Here is a 19,281-nt window from a genome sequence, read left to right on the forward strand (position 1 = left end):
GAGGCTGTCAGGGGACCTGCAGGGAGCTCTCTGATGACTTGGAAGGGGCTCTCAGTCCCAGTTTGGAGTATTAACTGGTCCTCACATGTATGGCTCCACCACCGATTCCCCAGATTTCTGAATGTTCATGTGTATATGTGTTGCAAATACATTTCAGTCTACATCCATGCACAGTTTTAACATTTTAGTAATTTAATAGCTATTGTGCACAGATGTAAAATTAGTGTCACTACAATTACTGGATTAATTTTCTTCTTACATTTGGTCTTAAGCAATATGATTTTACTTATGGTTATGGTAAAAACATTAAGAACTTTGGCCCATATTTATGTCATGTTTTTACCAAAAATGTAATCAATGCAGTGAGAAAAAAATATTAAGAAAGCTGACTGAATAAATCAAGTACATATCAATTAAAACCTTGGTTACTTGGAATTTTCCTGTTCAGGTTATTTTAAAATGATGTAGATACAGCAATATTATAACATTACTCTGGCACCACATTTTAATTCATTGTGTTTCATTTTTGTATGCTTTCAAAGTTTCCCTTTGAAGACTCAGTTAACAGGAACACAGTGAATTGTCAGAGCATCTGTGTTTCAAATTTCATCATGCTGGCCAAATCCAGGCATTTGTGGATTTTCCTTTTATATCAGTCATCTGCTGATATAAGTTCACTTTCACTCCCAGAAGATTGCCTGTATTATATTGATTCATTGTCTTGCTGAGGATTACCTCATTTTTCTGATTATCTGTCAAACTCAATTACCCAGAACATAACCAGGAACTCAAGCACAAGAAAAAAAATAGACATCTAACTAATGACATGGGAAGTTATAAAAAATCGTGTATTCAAATCACGACACTAAGCTTCAGGTTCCAGAGCTGACATGTGAAGAGCTTGCAAGTTATGGCTCCCGTTTCTACAACAAGAATAAGCTGAACAAACTGAAAATTAAAGACTTTTATTGCATTCATAACAGAATCAAGGTGACAGAGAAACCGCCACCCCAAATTGGGAAGAGGCAGGCACATTCAGAGACACACAGCTAAGATGTTTTTACTTGGAAGAGATGCTGCCGGAGCATCATACAGGCAGAGGCAGTTAGATGGTCATTTTCATGAATTACTGGAGACTCAGAGTCTTCTAATGCAGAAGTGAGAAACTCCTCAGGCCACAGTCTTATGGGGGAGCCCCACGTATTCATGGGTTTCAGCTCCAGGAATCCCACCAGCTTCTTGAGGTAAAGATCTGAAAAATAACCCTTCCACCCTATGGCAGGGCAGGGACAAGGAACAGGGATCATTCTGAACTACACCCAGAGGTTTCTCCCCAACAGAAGCAGGTGTTTAAGGAAAGGGACTTGGCCAGAGACTCATCTCAGCTGACAGAAGGACTTTCCTCTCAGTCCAACCCCTCTAGTCTTTACTCTCTCACCTTGGGTGGCGTAAGGAACAAAACATCATTATCAGGTCAGAGCTTCAAGGAAGTGGATGGATCATGCTGCAGGGAAGGGAATATGGAGACTAGGGAATAAAGCTGTGCCCATGGAAAAACCCTGTGAAGCTTACAGCCTGAGATGTGGCCCCACTAGAAGCTGAGATTTAATGACAATATTTTACAATGCCTTACCGCCAAACCAACGAAAACCCAGTGGAATAGCTGTGACTTACAGCAGAAAGAGCTGAAGATGCAGATTCTGGGAGCGGGGCACTTAGAGAAGCCCAAAGTGAAGACAGAAAACCACAAAAGAGCACAATGATGTATCACAGAATAGTGTACTTGAAACCTATGTAATTAGCCAATGTCACCCCAATACATTTACTTTTGACAAAGAACACAAGAGGAACTAGAATCTTACTTACAGCACTTATAACTAGAGCAAACATTAAACACACTCCAACTTTTAGCCAGATTAACATCAGTCCTACATTAAAGTTCTATTTAGCAGTTTCTAGTGCCTAAATCAACATGGTCAACTTACACCAAAAAATTATCAGTGATATATGTCAACTGTGTTTCAGTAAGTTGGAAGAAAAAAATTAGAAGCATGTCAAAAGGAAAACAGAAACAACACAGTTTGTAGGAAAACAAAAAAACCAGAACCAGACTTGGATACGAAACAGATGTTAGAATTATTAGGCAAGGAGTTTAAAATAACTGATTAATATGCTAATGTTAATGTCAAAACTATTTTTACTAATGCAAAAATATATCAGCAATGTAAGCAGGTATATGGAAACTCTAAGAATCAAAAGAAATGATAAAAATAAAAAACAGTAATAGAAATGGAGAATGCCTCTGATAGGCTCCTCAGTAAACTTAACATGAGCTTCTATATAGATCATTAGAAACTTTCAAAATTAAAAACTTATCAGGAAAAAAGAAAACAATAACAACATAACAGAACAAAGCACCCAGGAGCCATGCTTCAACTTCAACAGGTGTAACATATTCGTAGCTGGAATATCAGAAGACAGAAGTGAGAATGGAGCAGATGCCATATTAGAGGTGATAATGGCTGAGAACTTTCCACATGTTAGTGGACAAACCACAAATACAGAAAGCTCAGAAAATGCCACGGAAGATAAACTTACAAAAAAAAAAACAACAACAACCAAAAAACCCCCCACGAACCTAGTCATATCATATTCAAGCTGCAGTGAAGCAAAAGCAAAAAGAAAATGTTGGAAAAACAAGAGAAGGGAAAAGCAATCACCTTAACAACAGAGGAACAGCAGCCAAAGTAATGCTGATTATGTCACCTCCATTTAAAACGATCTCTGTATGTAATGGCTTCTCACTGCTCGGGAAAACCGATTGCATCCCGTCAGCGCCATTTAACAGGCCCTGAGGAATCTGGCTCCTGCCTCTGCCTCTGGCCTCATCTGCAACGAAACCTTCCCATCTTGCAAGCCTCCTTCTATTCCTCCTAATGCCACATTTCCCAGGTCCCTGGGCTTCTGTGTGTGTTCTTTTGTAAGTCTAGCTATTTCCTCTTGCCGGTGAGCCCTCAAACTCTGCTCCCTATTTCCTGTGGGGAGCCTAACCCAGCCTCCCAGTCTAGGGAGAGCACCTGATTACAGCTCATCATCAGCCCTGCCCAGTTGTGGTGTCCATTTACACTGTGCTTTTTTTAATTAAAAAAAAAAATCATATGTGCCCAGCAAAAAATGGGGACTAAATGAATGCTTGCTTTGTAAATGTACAAAGAGAATTCTTGCAGTTATCCTACTAGATCAGCAATTATCAACTAAAGATCACTGGAGGAGTAGTTTAAATAAATATTTAATAATTCATTTAAAAATTCTTTAATGACCTCTTACCCGCTACTGGGCACCCTTTTACAATGTGGGGGGAAGAAAACACTCATCCTCTCATCCATGTAGTTGATTGGGGTATATGGTCATGTGAACCGACAGAAAATTCAAAATGAACATGATTGGACAGAGGTATGCACAGGACGGTCTCACAGGAGCCTTCAGGGTCAAAATCCTGCAGAACGAGCAAACTGAGCTGTGTGTGCGGCAGCATTAGCAGACTGGGCACCCCTTGGGTGCAGGAATCTTCGCTGTTTTGATCATTGCTGTGTTCCCACGGCCTACAAATGGCCCTTGCATTTAGTAGGTACCCAGTAATTGATTAAGAGAGGGACTTGGAACTAGCTAAATACAACAGAGGGAAGAGTAACAAGGAACATTTCCAGGCAGAGGAAACAGTGGACAGGTCAGACTGACAGATACTACATGACACGCAGCTTCAACCTGGAATATGAAATGGCTTCATCTAGATTGGAGGGGCTTTTCACTGATAAAAGGGCACCAGGAAGAAAAGCGTTTGGGAAAAGGGATATGAGTTTTGGATTTATTAAAATGCACGACATATTCAGGTGAGCAAACAAAATACATTTGACTCCCTCATAGTTTTGTCCACACTATAATTAACCTGTCAGACATTTTATTCTAGATCGTAATAAACAGATTCTCAAGTCTCACAAATCTTAAGTTAGTGGAATTTGAGTTAATTAGGTTTTATGACAAAGATTCGTTATACAAGTTCTAAGTCCTGTCCATCATACATAGAAGTTTTACCATTTTTATCATTCAGATATAGTACAGTTATGAGTCAAAATTGCACTCTTAAAAATACAATAAAATAAAATTGCAACCTTTCATAGTGTACCTATACTGTATTTGTAAATGTTAACCATATTATTATTGTTAGTTATTGTTACTGTTTATTATTATTGTTATTATTACTATTGCTACTGTCATTATTTGAAAGGGAGGTATTATTTCTCTGTCTGTTGAGCTGAAAGGGGAAAAACCCCAACAACTTGTTATTACAATGCCTGTTGTTTCTGCCATTTCTAGCAGTAACCAGCAGGTGGTATCAAACAATTTTACATGTTTGTTCTGCAGCAGTTTTGTGGCCTGAGACGTCTCCTCCCTAACTTTCACCCCACACCCCAGTCACAAATACCCCTATAAAAACATTTCTGGGTATAAAAGACTAAAGAGGGATTTCATTATTTTTTTCATTTCAATTTGTTTTAGTCCAGGGTGATAATTTCTCACACACTCACTGTTTCTTTTCAAGATAGTGACACTGCTTTATACGCAGCAACTCATTGTTGCTCTAACAAGTCTACGGCAAACACTGTTCCTGGCCCCCCCTTTACAAGGGGGCAGCTGGTACAAGGAGACCAGGGAATTTCCCCACGGTCACAAAATTAGGTCTCTGGCTTCTGTCCTTGGTGTCCATGGTGCTGTCTGTGCTGAAATCACTTACTCTGATTTGATTTTCTTTTTTCAAAGTGCATATTTTCACCCAACACCTATCATTCCTTTACGGTTCCATCATTTGCTCAGCTACTACGAGTTGAGGTTTTTGATAGTTACACCTTGAAATAATACTACATAGAGTAACACCAGCATATTAAAAAGCTGCATGTTAGATATTACCTGTGTATGGGGAATGGTCACAAATGTTTCACATATATGCATACAATTTTAGTGCTAAAAGCACTTTGAGGTACTTGCCTTTTATTTTACTGAAAAAGAGACCTAAGCATCCCCCAAAAGCACTGAGTTATAGAGGTCACAGGGAGGTGCTAAAGGAAGAAACTGTCTGTTAAGAAATGTGGGAACATCATTTATGGAGGCCCTTCTAGAAAAATGCACGTTGTTGGGAGACAGGCATGTGGGAGGTTTGCGAGCTTTCCAGGTAAGTGCACTCATGGGTTAATGCCCAGCTCGCTCTGTTCACAGTGTAACGGGACCGGGCTGGGCCGAACTAGCAGGCAGAAAAGCTGCCCTGTGAGACTCTTATCTTTCCAGTGACAGAGAAAAAGAAATCCAGGGAGGGAAGGAGGAAGGAACTTACAGTCAGTGGTAACAATTTCATTGTCTAGTTTCCAAAATCAGGTAAAAAAATCCAATAAAGTTTAGAGGTGGGCAAGATTTGAATATGGTGAAACATGGCAGATTCATACTGAAATTTCCACGATATTTTATTGGCTTAAATGACTGCCAACTGCACAAGGGGAACTAGAGTATTGTTTAAATCAATATTAATTTAAAATATTCCTCAAAAGTAGTGATTTACATTTTACAAGGTTTTAGTTTCAACTGCTTTTTTATTTTCTATAAATTTTAAGCTTCACTATGAAAGAAACTATGTCCTTACTATGCTCAGCAGTCTGGAATTAACTTCATAGTGCAGTAGTCATACTCGGAATGAAGAGCTTCTGAACTGTAGTTCCATTGAAATCATTGGTGAGGAGGATTGGTCCATTGCCTAGCATGATTCACATAAATAACGAATGAGTTAATATGAGACTTTATGTGGGGTTTAAAAAATTAATGTTAATGAGCAGTAGGTCAATTTAAAGTGATGACTTTTTCTCATCGGAAATTCTACCTCGGTCTGAGCAGTCCTTTTACCCTCAGCTGTCCTGAGGAGAACAGAGCGACTCATACAAACAAAAATGAAAACCGAAAGCATTTCAGGGTCATCTCTCCGGGTAGTTTTTTGTTTTTGTTGTTCTGTTAATTTAACTTTATTTTTTTAGAGGAATAATGTGGCCCTGAAAGTTGCTTCAGAAACAAACAAGCAAACAACAAGCTTTCCATGCTGTGCTGCTAGGACCCGTTAACGTTGCGGTTCTCATCTTGTCTTCCGTAGGTGTGACGACTGTTCTGACAATGACAACTCTAAGCATCAGTGCCCGGAACTCTCTCCCCAAAGTGGCTTATGCAACTGCCATGGACTGGTTTATTGCTGTTTGTTATGCATTTGTGTTCTCTGCCCTCATTGAATTTGCAACTGTTAATTACTTCACCAAAAGAGGATGGGCTTGGGATGGGAAGAGTGTAGTAAATGACAAGGTAAGTGATAACTTCCTTCTTTCCATGATTAAGGCACTCCCGGGGAGCAGACTGAGCAGATTTAGCGTCTATGTGTATGAATCATACTGATTTCTCTGAAAGGGTGTTCTTGCCTGAAATCCTGTAGGAGTGCTTGTGGTAGCAATATGTCTTTGGAACCACTCCCTAGCATCTGCTGAGCTCTGACTCTGTGGCTGGAACTGTGGTAACTTTTTTGTTTTAACATATACTCTTTCATGTAATCTTTACATCAACTTTATAACTAAACTCATATTAATTCTTTTTTATTCTGATGAAGAAGCTGAGGTTTCATGAAGTTACTTGCCAGAGCTCACACAAAGAGTTAATAAGTATACTGGAAACCAAGTCCGATCACTAAGTTCACACTCTTAAACACCACATTGATTTATTTATTAAAAGTGGGCATTACTTGTGCCTGCTCTAGAATTCAGGCCTTATGTGTGGGTTGAGTTATTGCCCTTCTCCTACTCCCATCTCTGTTGCTTGGATGTAAAAGTCTATACATACATCATTGCTATTTCCCCCATGTCGTATGAAATGATTGAGTCAGTGCTGGAATGCCTAGACATTTTAGGTTGGTCATGTAGTCTGTAAGGCAAAAGTTATTTATGTTCGAGAGAAACTTCTTTGGGGATTGTCGGTGCCCATTTTTAGGTTTCCAGTATGAAAGCTAGTGGCAGTTTTGTGCATTGATATACCAGCTATTTCCTTTCTTATTCTATGGATTATTATTCATCTACCTTAAGAGAAGGCTTTGGATATACCACAATATATAATGAAGTTTTCTTAATAAGAGTAAAAAAGTTCTACTTGAAGGATTGCTTTTAGCAATCTATCTACTAAATGCTCTTCTATTACATTTGGAATAATATGTTTGCTGATACCCTTTTTTTTCAGTTATTTCAATATACATATTTTTCCTCATTTCTATGTCCATGTTGCAGCTTAAGCATACAAACATGTTATAGTTTAAAAGTCCTGCTCTTTTCCCATAATTTTGTAAACAAAGTTTTAATGAGTTCTGGTTTATTTCATTTTATAAGCTACATTTTGCATATAAGTAGCCAATGAGTAAACATTAAAAGAAATTTGATTAAATTTCTTTGTTTAACCTCCAGATTATTTCAACATTTCCATTTCATTTCATTGTTGATTTATGTCCTCATCCCCCATGTGGTAAAGCTGCTTTTTCATTACTATCTATGAAATTACTTCTTTTTAGTGATATTAGTTAACACATGCACTTTCATACTAATATATTTTTTAAGATGCTTGTTAGTCATCTGTGAGTGTGTCACAAACGGTAAATAGTAGTTTGGGGTATAAATTCCCCATGTTGAAATTCATTGATACATTTTAACACAGTGAGTATGCCAATGAAACTGGCATTGTGATTTAGCAAGTCAAAAAGTATGCTTTCTCACCCTCTGAACTTGGAAAAAAGAATTACCTATATATGCAAAAAACCAACCAACCAAACAAACAAAACCACAACCCATTCTTGAAAATGCATTTCAAAAGCAGTAACTTCCGTGGACGAATACTGAATTTAAGTCTATCCGCATATCAAATCACACGTAGTAGGGGGAAATCTAGGTCAAAATCATTGATGCTACAACCTAACATGTAGGAAAACAAAAAGTAAAGTTTATATTGTTCCAGTTCTTAGTGGTTCAAGTTTAGTGATTAAGTTAAAGGGTACATTACTTCAGGCACAGTGCTTGTTTTTATTTACTTATTCATAGCTAGAGTGCCAAGCACAGTGCCAGGTATGAAATTTTTGTTGAATAAAGAGTAAACAAACTTCTGATATTAAATCTGGCCATGTAATAATGTAATATCAACATGAAGTTTTAAAACTTCCCAATGATGAATTTACCAGTGGGTGCCCAGTACAATTCCCTGATTCAAATGAATTTTGGGAGGTATTTCTTAAACCTACATTGGAAATTTCCAGGTCCTTAGACCTGAAAAAAATCAAGTAGAATACCCTAAACTAACCCATTACATATATAAATAAAATGCAATCTACCTCTGCTTTATTTTTCTTTAGATTTAATTTTTAAGTGGAAAAATAATACTTTTCTAGAAATAGAGTTTTAATCCACTGGCCATATTGGTATCCTTTTATTCTAATCAGACTGAAGAAGTCCTCTGCTTTCTTCAACGTGAGTAAATTCAGTTAAGGTATCCATCAATACAAAGAGCACATAAAAACTTCTTGAAAATTTGTTAATTGGCAAGTATTAATTTGCTTTATGAGAATAATCAGTGATACATACCTATTAATGTTATATGTTTTTAAAAGTAATGATGTATTTGACAGAGTTTGTGTAGATTATGCTCTGATGATCATTAAAGTTAAATAAATAAACATCCTCAAGTTGCATTCATGCTACCTTTGAGCGCGCTATTGGAAGATAAACCCTACCTTGTTTTGTAATCTTGGTCAAAACTGTACATCACTTGTACGCTCAGGTGTGAAACCAGACAACAGAGCCTTATTACTTCGAAAATGTAATGCTGGATCGAATGGTTGAACTCCACGTTTTTATGTCCTTCCGTACAAAAAAAGTATCTACTTATGTAACCCTCTCAGTTTTTCTGGAACCTTCCCTTAAGCCCAGTGTTTTCCACTTGACCAAGACTAATTATTCTATTCAACGCATTTTCCTTCTTGTTCCTTTCTTAACATTCATCCATTGGTTATTATTTTCTTTTTTATTTATTCAAAGCCTGCTTTTGTTTTTTAACTGCCTCCTTCCTTTCAGTTTATGAAGATGCTTAATATGCTTACCTTACCATAGAGACAGAAATAAAACTCCAGATCCTGTGTCACCCCTTCCCCTATCCTCAGATTCTACCCTCTTTTTCACCCTTGGAGCTTTTTGAAAGCATTGCTTACACTGCCATGTTTTCAATTGCAATTTAATCTTCAACCCACCATAATCTGATTCCTTTTGTATTTATTGTCGTATCGCCAAAGGACACCAACACCCTCCATATTTTCAGATCAGACAATAATTTCCCATTTTTCTCAATGGAAACCCATTGAATCCTGTTGTATTCGAGAACTCCATTCCAGGCCCAAGTTAGTGACATTTTCTTACCTTTTCCTCTTTAAAATGAGGTTTAGAATATCAACTTCCTTCCTTCAAGTTCTGGCAGCTGCCACTCTTCATTCTATTCTTTGAAATTATCTGCCTGAGTTCAGAGTGGATCCAGTCTCCCTAGCTTCTGCTCTTGTTTATCCCCCAGCAGACAATCATCTGGCTTTATTTCATGCTGTTTCAGTTTTTACTATTCGCTATGTGTTCTCACGTTAAGGGCTTTCCTGGCAGTGTTTGTAGGAAGGTGTGCCACACTAGGCACACTGTCCGGCCACTCACTGTCTCCAAGGAGACACTCCCGCCTCATCCTCAGTGCAGATGTCAGTCCTCAGGGTGTTTCTGAGTTCTTGCCCACCCCCATATGATTGGATTTCTTTGTAGTGTGCCTAGTACCCTCCCCTTTAGCTTCAGAGCCTTTATTATAACTTGTAATTGCATATTTGAGTCTCAACGCCTTCACTGATCGTGATAATAATGACCATGTTTATTTTAATAAGTCATTGATCCCTGTCCGTTTGCACAGGACTTTGTATAAATTAGTTGCTCAATAAATGTGGTGTAGATCAATGAAGCAGAACAAATCGAATTTACAGCCCACTTCTTTATTTCACCTTCCAGTTACTATCTACAAGTGCAGCCCATACTTTTCTTTTACCTTCGAGGATCAAATACCCAATCTGTTCCTTAGGCTCTTATACTGGAATATAACAACTCAATTTTTACATATCTTTTTTTTAAATGAAAGAAACAACAAACCAAAATAAAACTCTTAAATTTATTTTTCCAGTCCTTCTCCCACAGCAGCCTAGTTTTCATCTGTACCTCATCTCATGGCAAAACCTAACATGTTGGAGGAACTCCTTAACATAACCAGTCTTTAAATGCTGTCCACTCTCTGCCCTATCTGTCACAGACCATGCGCTTGCCGTCTCTCATTTTTTAGTCTCTTTCTTCCTTATTATTTCTAATCATTTCTGCCTCTAGTCCATCCTATAAATTAGGTCCAGAGTTAATCTTCCTAAAACTAAAATCTGATTGTTTAACCTTTCGGGTCTTTAATGAATTATTGAAGGCAATTCTTCAAGCAGCTCACCTAATATGGGTCCAGGTTTTCTCATCTATTTATTTACATGATGAATAATAAGGACAATATTTTTTGTTCTGTGTTGTGCACTTACTACTATGTGCCTGGGGATATCTCCATTTCGGAAAAGAAGATATGTAGGACTGGACACACAAAGCACGTGACTAGGATCTCACATCCACTAAGTGGTGGACTCAGTGTTCAGCACAGATCTGGAGTCCATGCTCACATTACTTACTCCTCAGGCCACTGCACACACCCCCAGACATCGGTGCTTCTACACGTCTCCAGGACACGAGATATGCCGATCCCTTTTATTGCAATTCCCTTGTCCTCCTTCCCTAACTAATAAACATTTATTTATTCCATAAGATACATCTGATTTTCCTCAAATCTTGAAACTTTCCAAATAAATCTAATTGCCAATGTGTTTCTACAGAACCTGGTACAAGTTATTTTATCTAACTCATTAAATCACATATTTATTATAAGTAAGTCTGTTTCTAACAGCAGCTTACATTCTCTAAGAAGATAATAGCTTTGTTTGATTCATTGTTTTCTCTGCCGTTCCCTAGCATACCATTTAACATGTAATTTATTTGAATTAAATTTTTAAAATAACTAACTTTAATCTGTTGAGATGGTTTCCATTTCTAAACCTTAATCAGTGGTTCTATGCTGCCCAAACAAAGCATATTCTCTGGAAATACACTGAATTTAAAACTATTAAAACAGAGACACAGCCACGTGATACCCAAACCAACATGAAGTGTGCCGTTATGTTGTGATCCACTCCACGCAACTCATAGAAAACATCACTTTTCAAGTGTTTTCATTGATTTCTTTGCATTTTTTAACATCCTACCTTGTTCCAAAAGCTTTTTGGGCAGTTTGCCAGAAGAAAGCATGTTGTTAAATTATTATAAAATATTTTAGAAATAGAGGTAGGAAGTCAGAGTGAAGGAAAATAGACTGCAAATATCGCGGCCAGAATGTTAACTGTAGTTCATAGCTAGCAGTGCTAAGTTTCAAATTCTGAGCTTTTTGGCGGCCCCAGTTAATCTTTGCTTGGGGAGGGAGGGGATGTTTTTCTTTAATCAAAAAAGGAAGCATAAATTTCTTCAGAAAAAAAAAAACTTTTCCTACACTGAATTCTCTTTTTAAAACAATATTGTATGGATTTTTTATTAGAGAAAGCTGGGTACTGTTGCAGGTAGGAATGTCAACGTTTTCCCAATAAAAGCAGTAATGAATTTCATATTGATGTTTCTTGTAGTCCCCTTCAATAAAAGCTGAAGGCAGTACATTAACATACAACTCAGTGAAGGCAATTCTTCAAGGAGCTAAGCTAATATGGTCCAAGTACATAGCTTTCTCATGGCCCAGTTTAATCCAAGGAAAGACTTTAGAGTACTTAGAGAAGTGGATGGACTATATAACCTTCAAACAATCTTCTGTAAGTATCACTTTTCTCAGTCAGGACGGGTAGCAGATAGTTAATTCCATTGTCTGACCAGGGAGCATGTTGCTGTTTTACAGGTACTGGGCTTTCCAGCAGCCTCAATGACTGTAAAAGAGCAACATGATGTGTAAAAAGAGCATAGATTTACTACTTTGGAGGCCTGGTGTTGTCTCCAAAGTCTGTTCTATTTAGCGTTATATTTACAAAAGCTCCATTTCCTTGCTCTCATCGACAAATCTGAGATTCTTTCCAACTCTCAAACCATGTGGTTGTTATTTTCATATATTCATATATATGCCAGGTCACTTCACGAATAAGTAGCTAAAGCAATCACTTAAGTTATTAACACACTATTTTATCTAATAGTATAAAGAAGCCAAGATTGGTTTGCCAACATGGTATAACACATTCAGATTACTGTAACCAGAAAATTTCCAGACTTGAATTTTGAATTATATATTTAGAACTCTAACAGAATAACAAGGTCAGAATATTCTGAATTCTGTAAACCATCATTTTAAAGGTAGAATTTAATTACTGTGGGTTATATTTCCTTTTCATTCCACTTCAGTAGCAGCATCAACAAATTCTATAGCAGCATAATTTACATGTTCCCCACGTAGGGTATAAAAATGCATGGTTTATTGATTTTGTTCATAAGCTGTATTTGCCCCTTTCCCACTTGCATGTCTCAATCACAAGTAAAACTTCCAGAAACATTGTTTTATAGTTGAGCTTATTTTATAATTTCCCAGTCTCCTACATCTATAGATGGTAAAATTGAGAACTTTCAGGAGAATTATTACATAATAGAATTGTAGAATAAACTATTGAAATCCGTTTCCACTTACTAATAAAATTTTATTGTATTTTACAAAAATCTAATGTTCATATATACATATGTAAATATGTATATATGTATGTATGTATGTATGTATGTATAAAATCAGAGTAATCATTCTACCACTCATTTATCATTAATCAAACATTTTTGGAGCTTGCTAGGATCTCTGCATTACATAGTCTATACCTTCAAGGATTTTACTTGTAAATCAAGTGGAACAGGAAAAAAAGATGTGAAAAATGTATATATATGCCATTATAGAGACAAGCACTAGGGTGCTGTGGAAGCATATGGAAGGGGGACTTATTGACGTAGGAAGTGATGTCTCCATAGATGTGATTCTAAGCTGAATCCATGTAAAATGTATGAGACATAGGGGGCCAATGTGGATTAATCACCAGTTCCGGGTTTTATTGAGGTACTATTCACAAGTTGGGGAATCTGTACAGGAGGGTGTACAGATTTAGGTTGGGGATGAAAGAAACCTTCATTCATTTCTGGATATTTTGTGTTTTAAACACCTGTAGAATATGTAAGTGAAGGAGTCCAGTGAAACATAGTATGTAAGAATTCTGGTGTTCTGAGTTATCTGAGCCTCTGTTCTACAGCCTGTTACATAGTTTCAGTATCGCCTGTGCATTTATTTATAATTGAGGGTATTTAAGTGGGAGGCAGAAAGGATGCTGGTAAGAGTTAGTATAGAGTTCTATCTGTATTTCCCCTTGCAACAAAAACATTAACATTTTATGTTTCTTTGTCTAAAGTCTAAACCGTACACCAATTCCTAACACAACTTATTATAAATGTTCTTCTTCCACAAAACTTTCCTTGAGCTCTTCTGTACGGTGTTTATGTCTTCTTTCAAATATATAGAGTACATTTTTATATCTTATATGTCAGTAATCATTGTCTAGATTATAATTAAATTATAACTTTCACTACTCTCCAATAAAGAGGTATTTTCTAATGTGATTCAAATACATCTATTAGTCCCTTTGATTCTCCCAATGGTTCAGTATGGCTTTGGTATAAATATCTCCCTTTTTATCCAGCTAGAAGCTGAAACAGGGATATGTTAAGAAGTATTCTCAAGGCCCAAATTCTTTATAAATACAGTTTGATGCCATTTTAAATGATGCTTAAGTATAGCTGAAATAATATAAACACTATATGCTATATACTCTAGGAGTTTAAGAGTCATTTCAGAAGATTGAGCCAGTAACATAAACTTCAATTAGAATATTTTAGGGAAAGTACTTCCAGGTTTTAAACAGCTTCCTCAGCGTGAAAGTCACATAGCATGCTGTTCATAGTGGAGGTGGGAATTCTCATACACCTAGGTTTGTGTGCTTTTTCATCCACTTCAGTGACAAGAGATCTGGCCATGCCACGGAACCTCCTTAGCCTCCCTTTCTGAGTTTGTGACGTGGGGTTAATAATAGAGCTTACTTCTCACCCATTAGTGAAGTTTCTCACAGATGACACCCCCAAGCTCACCATTCAACCTGACATAGCATAATGTTCGCTATTATCTCAGCAGTTACACACTAGTACATCACCCTCCGTTTGTAACATAGTAACTGCAAGTGCCATGACTGAAGAAAGGCTCTTTTTTTAGCTTTTCATAAAAATACAAATGGCAGTCCCTCACCCCATTTCCTTTTACACCCCAGGCATGACTGGAAGAACGGACAAGCAAGGGAAAAGGAGAGGGAAAAGCCCGATGCCAGTGAAGGACAGAAAATCCAGTCCTCTTTTCAGATGTCCTGGCTTTTCAGAGGCCTTTGCATATTTTATTTTACTCGAACATTTTGAGAATTTTTAATAAAAAGTAACTGATACTCAAACTTCTGTTCTAGGCCAATTGGTCCTCTAAATCTAATCAATTCATTACACTATTCACTATTTTGCATAATTCATTGCTGGCTGATTTTGTTCGCATTGTGATAACTCATAATATTTAGTATTTATATTAGTATAAAATGCAGGTAAATGTAGTTTATACTTTCCAGTTTCATTAATTCAGCTACATATGATGTGCCTGCTTTATGAAAGGCATCATGATAGATGGTAAGTTATAATGGTGAACCAGCCAGAAGTAAAAGCAGCCTTCACCGAATACAGATTCTACTGAGAAAAAAAGATGCCAATAAATAATCACACTAAAGAAGAAATTTACACATGTTAAAAGTGACCATGACGGGAATGGAAATTAAATAACCTGAGTGTTATGAAAGAACATGTTTGGGACCAAGGACTGTGTTAGTTAAAGTGGTTAAGGAGGGCTTTTTTGAGGAAATGATACTGAAACCAAGATCAGCATACGAGAGGGAATGGGTCGCATGGAAATAGGAGAGTAGGGTAGGCTGAGGAAGTGGCACAGCCAAAGGCTCCGAACAAGGAGATACTCTGAAAACTGACGCTATTGCAGTGGCAGCAGAAGAAAAAAGCCGTGGTAAGTTGTGCTGGTTTTATTCTAGGTTCTGTGAGATCGTATTTAAGAGATTTAAGTGGAGGAGTGACATGATCCAATTTATGACTTAAAAAAATCCCTGAGGCTATAGGGTGGCCAATGATTAGGTGAGGTCAAGCCAGGATGGGAGAGCACACAGGAATACCCCCATTGGTACAGGCAGGAGATAGCAGTGACCTTGACTAAAGTCGGTGAGAACTGACCTGAAGATTATAAGGAGAAACAGGTGGTGGATGAGCTAGCAAAAATCAAAAAAGTTTGTATTTCATTTTCCTTCTTCTCTTTTAGTGTTGATTACACCGCCATCTGTATGTGGTTACAAATTTTCACCATCTGAGTAAAGCATCGCCGTTTGACGGGAAGTGGGGAAATCCTGTTGTCGACTTAAAGAAATTAAATGTCTTTCTTCAGATTTTGAGATCATTCATTGTAGATGGATGTTCCTCTTGTTAAAGTATTTCTACATTTCACTTACTCACTCCCTCATTCATACAGCAAATATTTGAGTTGCTTGTAATAGTCAAAATTGTCTGTCATTTCTTAAAGTTGTATTTGTATTGTTTCCCTGTGAACAACAAAAAATAGCTCTTTGGGAAAATGGTACTTTTGGTTACTCTGGGGTTTCCTCACCCTCATGGTTTTAGGACGTCATACACTCCTTTCATTTATTCTCCGAAATTCCTTCTTTCTAATGTTTACAAGATACTTTTCTTCAGAACTTGAACTGGAGTTTGGAACATGTTAAGCAGCAGACTCAACCCACATTCTGTTCCTTCTTGTATTTTCAATAGAAAAAAGAGAAAGCCTCTGTCATGATGCAGAACAATGCCTATGCAGTGGCTGTTGCCAATTACGCCCCGAACCTTTCCAAAGACCCGGTTCTCTCCACCATCTCCAAAAGTGCAACCACACCGGAGCCCAACAAGAAGCCAGAAAACAAGCCCGCCGAAGCCAAGAAAACCTTCAACAGCGTTAGCAAAATTGACAGAATGTCTAGAATAGTTTTCCCAGTGTTGTTTGGTACATTTAATTTAGTTTACTGGGCCACATATTTAAACAGGGAACCTGTATTAGGGGTCAGTCCCTGAATCTAGACACAGGTTACCTTTGGGATGTATAACACCATTCAGCTTGGTTTGTTTTTGCTATGTACAGTCTGACTAATAACTGCTAATTTGTGAACCATGTACAGTATGTATATAGCAATAGAGCTAAACAGTACACCTCTAATGGAGACACGCATTTGCTAACTCGTGGAACTGTAGGCCGGAAGCACCCCATGCCCAAATCAAGAATGACCCTAGGAACTGGTTTTTAAGGTGGATTTCAGGTGGCCTGATTTCTTTCCTCTTCTAATAGCGATGCCAATAGGGATCCTATACCACACTTTATGAACCCTTTGATTTAGGTCTTATATAGGAGTGTTTTCTACTGTCGCCTAACTATAATGTAAGATAACATTGTTGTTCCAAGACAAATTCTTCGAAATAACAGAACCACATTTCTGCAACAGCAGCCCCTTCCTGAGCACTCAAAATCCCTCCTAGCATAATTGGAAGCTTAGCACACATCAGAAGAAAAACCAGAAGTCTGAAAAGAGATTTTAATTATTCTATACAGTATCTATAGCCATGTGCATATTACAGCATGACAAGCTCAAATAATTACTAATAACCCCTGACAGGATGTTAATTATGCCTAGAATATAGTAACTCCTGGAATGTCATGGTCATTACATTTTGAGCATCAGAGTTTATTTGAAAGTGATCATTGAAATCCTTTTAATCATTTTAAATGTGTCTAAGATCACTTTAATCATTGGAAACTACCTTAAAGTTTAAAAAGTAAAATTAAACGTGTCTTACTCTTTCCAGGTTTGTGTTGTATTGAAATTGATCAGCTAAATTTTCTTGGTGCTGGAGACTGGACAAAGCATCCAGTTTGGCTGCTGCAGAGCAACATTCATTTTGGATTAGAAAACTGTGCCAAAAACTCCCACCAATGAGAATTCATAGGTGTCACAGAGAGTAGACGAACACTTACATGATTCTCTTCTTTCCTGTTTACTGCAAATTCTGCCTTAAGGCTTCTTTTCATCAGGACTCAGAAGCCACTAATCACAATGGAAAGGGCAGTTAATTGGCACATTTTTCTGTCTTGAAAGCAGCACTTTCAGATACGAATTATTGTAAATCTGCTTTTGTAAACTGCAACTTTAAATTTTGCTGACCCAAATTTACAACAGCTTTGTATACCAGAAGAGGTTTTGGTAAGAGTTGAACATTTTTAAACTGAAATTTCAAAGGATCACCAACAAATTGTGAATTCACATGCGCAAACATAATATACACAATTAGTGAAATTAGAACACACACACAAACAAGTAGCTAAATTAAAAACCAAAATTTTCTATTTTATATAATCACAAATTATTAATGGGTAAAATTCATTTTTCTTTTAAGAAGTACTCTGTATGCCCCTCAGATATGTTAATAAAAGTAACAATTGTGTCTTATGCCTAGATTCAGTGCTTTTGGCAAACTTAAGATCCTTTTGATTCACAAATACATTAGCAGTTATTAGTTGACTTTTACTACTAGATACACCTTTATGATGGTGTTTTTGTAGAAACATAAGTAGACAAATAGTGGCATTTCTTGCAGTTTTGTACAGTATTTCAGTATAGTGCATAAGTAGGTATATTCATAAAATCAATAAAAGGAGTGTCTTATAGAAATAAGCAAAATCACAACAAAAATTGCTATTCCTTTGCCTCATTTAAATTTTATTTTTTTAAATTTCTTTGTTTTAGTGTGATTTTTATTATGTGCTTGCATGAGTGTCTTATTACCAAGGTCACAAATACCCTGAAGAATTCACCCTGAGGACAACCTTGACATTGAAATTCCCTCACAAAAAGTAATCCATAATCCTTGATAAAATAATATTGTGACATAAGCCCATACATTTATACCTTTAGCCCCCTTTCAATAACACATTCTTTATCACCTAAATAGTTTTAATATGTGCACTTTATCTACACATTGAAATAGAAGATATCCTATTTTCTTACACACTTAAATATAGCGTAGCTCTTCTGTGTAGTTTAGGGAAGTGTGCAATAGTTTAAGAATGTACACAGTGCTTGAAAGCGAGCAATAAAAATGCTTTGTATGGTATGCCATTATTAGACACTTGAAAAATGTAATTCTTATAAGTTCTGCATTGCCCCTTTCATTTCTGACTATAAATTATAAATCTATAAATATGTACATATGTAAAAATAATTATATATAGCAGCTACTTCAGGACAAAAGGAGATTTGTCTATACCTTTGACAAAAGGCCGCACCTCCATTAAAGGCACCAGTTTCATTAAAATTAATTGTAGATCAGAAAATTTATCATTATCGTTACACCTGTTTTTAGTTTCATTGTTAAAATCTTATTTGAGACTGATGACATCCTGATTCTCTGATCAGGATTTTCGATTATTTCTCTAACTTGTTGTATTTTTCACACACATTTTAATCTTTAAAAGTTGAGAAAAAACGAAGGGAGCCTTTGGTCTTGCTGAAGAAAAAGAAGATGCTCCATGGAAGGGAATTTTTAAATTATAAAAGCATAGGCTTTATAATTATTCTCTCTTCCATAAACTACTTTAAAACACAATTTAAATGTGATATTAAAATGACTAATTTTTCAGGAAGCACATTTTTAATACAGTAACAGTTCTCTTTGGCCCATAACATTGCGCTTATTTTATGTAGTCATACATAAAGATTTATAGTATGTACAAAATGTAGACAAATACATGTACATATATAGAGATATATTCTCATTGTTATATAGCTAATGCTGTGATTCAGCTACTTACTCCACTAATATATTTCATTTT

At 36.7% G+C, this 19,281-nt stretch overlaps 1 protein-coding gene across 1 annotated transcript in view; it reads left to right on the forward strand.

The window, feature by feature from the left end:
• GABRA2 (gamma-aminobutyric acid type A receptor subunit alpha2) overlaps window positions 1-18,108 on the forward strand; it is a 105,259-nt gene extending 87,151 nt beyond the window's left edge. The window contains exons 9-10 of the mRNA XM_053923485.2: window positions 6,188-6,390; window positions 16,176-18,108. Of these exons, the coding sequence (XP_053779460.2) occupies window positions 6,188-6,390; window positions 16,176-16,472 (500 nt within the window). The 3' untranslated portion in view covers window positions 16,473-18,108. The remainder of the gene's footprint in view (window positions 1-6,187; window positions 6,391-16,175) is intronic.
• The last annotated feature ends 1,173 nt before the right edge of the window (window positions 18,109-19,281 follow it).

Source organism: Desmodus rotundus, chromosome 4, assembly GCF_022682495.2.
Source record: "Desmodus rotundus isolate HL8 chromosome 4, HLdesRot8A.1, whole genome shotgun sequence".
Classification (NCBI taxonomy): domain Eukaryota; kingdom Metazoa; phylum Chordata; class Mammalia; order Chiroptera; family Phyllostomidae; genus Desmodus; species Desmodus rotundus.